Raw genomic sequence first — 4,737 nt, 5'->3', positions numbered from 1 at the left:
ATAATTAAAGCTGGTGCATATAACATCCTTGTCAGGCACATGCAAAAGTGAACACTTCCAGAATTGGAGACATGCAGAAATGTAACATATGGAAATAGAGGCATGCCAAAACAAAGACATGCATAAATTCAAATTCTTATCGAAATAATTTCTAGTGATTATTATATAAATTATTCCATCAGTACTAGATCAAATATTCAATACCATCCTCCCATTGGAAAGAGTAATCATGTCCTGTTGGACATTAATTATATGTTGAGATATAATCTAAAAGAAAATAGGGACATTGAAATTGTTGTTAAACTCTATTTCAATAAAGGACACTATAGGGAACCTAGAACCCTGTATTACAAGTGTAAGTGATAATTTTGGAAAATTTAATTAAAGCTAATTGTGTAGGACACCTGGAGATATGGTGCCCATATCTAAAGAATCACATCAACTGGTAAAGGTATAGACTTGCCAATAAGTGGCTCCCAGGTTAGAGGCATAAAATGCCAAAACTAGATGGTAGAATAAAAAGAAGATATTGTAAAAGGTAACCAAACAAAGATGCCACAGAAATATTAGAAAATTAACTTTCGCAAGCAGCGTGGTAGACATGGTTGGAACAAATTAGGTGAGAGGGTGGTGGAGGCCAAAACCATAATCATAATCATCTGTATCAAACCTTATTACAGGTAAAACCAGTAGGCAGTCTACTGTATTTTATCAAACCGTTATTAGTATAATAGATCTCGTAATAATTTTGCAAAAATAATGGCATTTACTATTTTTAAAAGATTATTAGCAAATTTACAGAAATGGTGCATTCGGAAGACAAAACCAATTTTTCACTTTTGACAATTGAGCACCTGCTACATCCAGATTCTAGGGAGGAAAGGAAGGACGATCTTACTGGATCCCATAGCCTCTCCGAGGCACAAACCAGGCTTTTACATAACCCCCCCCCCCTGCACCCGAGCTTTTTAAAATAGTAAATGCCATTATTTTTGCAAAATTATTACGAGATCTATTATACTAATAACGGTAAATAAATAATAAATAGTAAATAAATCAAAATCAGTTACATTATTTTATCTTATTCATAGCATAAATGTTCTCGAAGATTACTAAAAAGAAATTGAATTAGACTACAGCAAATTGGCAAACTTTACCTTGTATCTGTTTCCACCGAGTTTGTTTGGGGCGTTCTTCAACATATCAGCAATACTTGTCTCAACATCTCTTTCAGTTGCATTAGTGTGGGTGTTGATACAGGCTTCTGGAAATTTATAAGAATTAATTAATATATATAATTATAATTCACTTTGCTATTCCCCATTCCACAGTCCTCTCGTCCTTCCCACTTCCCTGTCCCCACATCATCCCCACTATTCCCACTTCCCTGTCCCATCGTCCTCCTTACCATTTTCCCCTCCCCTGTCCTTCTTCCTCCCCCACCATCTCCCATTCACCTGTCCCTTTGTCCTCCCCAGCATTCCCCTGTCCCCACCATCCCCAACTCCCCAGTCCCCTCGTCCTCCCCACCATTACCCTCTCCTCTGTCCCCTCGTCTTCCCCACCATACCCCCCTCTCGTCCTCCCCACCATTCCAAACTACCTCATCCGATGCATTCTATAATGGTCTGATGCTTCCATCAGAAAATTGGGAACATCAAATGATCTGATATTCCCATCACTGAAAAATAAGAACAGCTAAAAAAATGAAATGAAAAAAATAAAAAAATAAACTATACTCATGAAATGAACAGTATGGTAAACAACACAGCTCAATTTCAATGCAATGTCACACAAAATTATTAAATCGAAATGAAAATAAATTGAAATCTATGAAAATTCAAATTATCAATACAATCGGAAATATTGAAATAATATCGCAACATAATATAGTGTGGGTTGCTCTTACGTGCAACAGACGGTGCTGTTTTTCAAAAAAGGCATGGTTTTACCTGTCACAAGTGTGGCATCTATACTTATACTCACGAAATGAACGGTATGGTAAACAACATAGCTCAATTGCAATGCAATGTCACAATAACATTTAATAACAATAATAACAATAACATTTAAATATACTTTAAGATATAATCTAGAAGAAAATAAGAACATTGAAACGGTTCATGAACTCGATTTCAATAAAGGACACTATGGGGAACTTTGAAAAACAGTTAATGAGTATAATTAGACAGACTTGTTGCTAGGCAGAGGAGTAAATAATGAGATATATGGCAAATTTTGCAAAATATACGGCACACAAACATTCATACCCAAACAAAGCAAAATGCTAGGTAAGAACAAAGCAGTTGGCCCGTAGGGGAAAGGAGATACCCACAAGACTGGAATACAAGTCATTAACAAGCACACAAGTACTACACTACACAACAACCGCACTACTACCAGAACTGGACGAATCACTACCAAAACAACACATTGCACATCACTACCAAAACAACACAACACAACACAAGCATTGGCAAAGAATTATAGACCAGTTGCACTAACATCCCACATAATAAAATTATTTGAGAGTGATCAGGAGTCAGATTACTAGTTTTATAGAGACCAATGACCTCCACAATCCAGGCCAACAAGGATTTAGAGCAGTTTCTATGATCGAGCCACTGAGATCTATAAAGAATTCTGATCAAGAAAGAGATCTAGGGGTGGTTTTAGATAGAAAACTATAACCTGAGGATCATATTAAGAACATTCTGCGAGGGGCCTATGCTACACTTTTTAACTTTAGAATTGCTTTTAAATACATAGGTCAAAAAGTTTTAAAAGTTTTAAAAGTTTTTTAAACCTCTCGTGTATCATGAGTGTGTTAAAGCATCAGATGGTGCATTCAGATGATGAATATTACCTAGTTCCTTCATCTGGGAAGAATGAACACATATTGGTGCATTCGGATGATAAAAACTAACTACTGTAGTTTAATTGATCAACAGACTGTATATCATATGCAGACTGTATGTGGATCTGCGGGCCACTCCAAACAACAGCCTGGTGGACCAAGCTCCACCAGGGCTAAAGCACAAAGTGATATAGATGTGATAGAGAAACTAGGTCAAATGGAGGAGTAGGTCTGTATATTAAACAGCACCTGACGTGCACAGAGCTACTAAACTCAATGTGGTGGTAGAGTGGTGGGGGGGGGGGGGGAAACATTGCAGAAAAAAACAAAAATACAATTTGGTCAACAAAACAGCATTGTTTAAAATAGAAGACATGGGTTGACATTTTGGGGGTAAGGTAGGTTACATTGAGTTAATTAGTTAGTACTTAGTTTTTATCTTAAACTGGTTGGGAGAGGTACAGTGTTGCTGTGCTGGTGAAAGAACACCTAAAGGTAAATTAAATAATGATTGCGAATCCACAAGAAGTTGACATAATAGCGCTAGAGATCTGCAATCAGGATGATAAACTTTCCTTAAAGAATTTGACAAACACTTGCTGATAGGACATGAAGTAAATGAAATGTATGTCAAGTTTTGTGAAATATATGATAAAAGCACAACAAAATTTGTACCAAAGGAGAGATGCAGAACTAGGAAAAGGGGTTTGTTCAACAGAAATTGCGAGAGGGCCTGAGACCCAAACACACACAAATGGAATCAATATATAGCAAGAGGCCAAACCCCCAAACATACAAGCGATGCAAAGATGCGAGAAACAGCAGCAGCATTAAGGAGAGGGACTTAAGGACCATAAATAAAGTGTGAAAATAAACTCGAGTAAATTTTTTTAACTACTCTCGACAGTGAAGAAAAACAAATATTCAGACGATTTGTGTTAGAATCATTAATCTTACACTTTCGGTCATATTCAACAACACAAATACATACACACACATTCCTGTTGCTGTAGCAAGTGAAGAATTACACACACAGATCACAATAACGTGATGCATCAAATGAACAAATCCACAAGGGCCGTGACGAGGATTCGAACCTGCGTCTGGGAGCATCCCAGACACTGCCTTAATCGACTGAGCTACAACAGGGTAAAAGGGTTGAAACCGAAGTTCTACTGAACTTACTGGATCCCATAGCCTCTCCGAGGCACAAACCAGGCTTTTACACAACCCCCCCCCCCCTGCACCCGAGCTTTTTAAAATAGTAAATGCCACTATTTTTGCAAAATTATTACGAGATCTATTATTCTAGAGAATAATGCATATAAATGCATATATGCATATAAATACAAAAGTAAATGTAAATAATTTTACCTTGCACCTAGATCCACCAAGCCTGTATGGCGCGCGTTTCAGTACTTCGGAAATCTAGAACTATCTTGAATCTCTAATCTGCAATGAAACAATACATATTATTGCACTTACCAAAACATGGATGAATGTAGAAAATACAGAACTATTAGCTGAATATCAAATAAATGGATTTAATCTATTTCACACAGATAGATATATTAGATATTATATTATATTCCTTTCCTCCCTAGAATCTGGATGTAGCAGGTGCTCAATTGTCAAAAGTGAAAAATTTGGTTTATTTAACATACACGCCATAGACCGGCTTGGGAAAAAAAGTTTGTAAAACCCAGGGGCCATAGACCGGCTTGGGAAAAAAAGTTCGTAAAACCCAGGGGCCATAGACCGGCTATGAAAGAAAATTTGAGAAAACCCTGGGGCCATAGAACGGCTATTTAATCCCCTTGAACGGACCTGTGCATGGACCACTGAGGCATAAAAAAAAACACGGGCCATAGACCGGCTTG

The 4,737-nt window shown here is 37.2% G+C and overlaps 1 protein-coding gene across 1 annotated transcript in view; it reads right to left on the bottom strand.

Annotated features, from left to right (window-relative positions):
* The window catches only part of LOC138370710 (uncharacterized), a 7,153-nt gene extending 2,809 nt beyond the window's left edge, over positions 1-4,344 (bottom strand). Inside the window, exons 1-2 of the mRNA XM_069335308.1 lie at positions 4,232-4,344; positions 1,158-1,264 (exon numbers count right to left, since the gene is read on the bottom strand). Coding sequence (XP_069191409.1) covers positions 1,158-1,202 — 45 coding nt within the window. The 5' untranslated portion in view covers positions 1,203-1,264; positions 4,232-4,344. The remainder of the gene's footprint in view (positions 1-1,157; positions 1,265-4,231) is intronic.
* Positions 4,345-4,737: the final 393 nt, after the last annotated feature.

This window comes from Procambarus clarkii, chromosome 33 (assembly GCF_040958095.1).
Source record: "Procambarus clarkii isolate CNS0578487 chromosome 33, FALCON_Pclarkii_2.0, whole genome shotgun sequence".
In the NCBI taxonomy this organism is placed as follows: Eukaryota; Metazoa; Arthropoda; class Malacostraca; order Decapoda; family Cambaridae; genus Procambarus; species Procambarus clarkii.
Note: the sequence above shows the minus strand (reverse complement) of the source record. Positions and strands in the feature narration are given on the sequence as shown.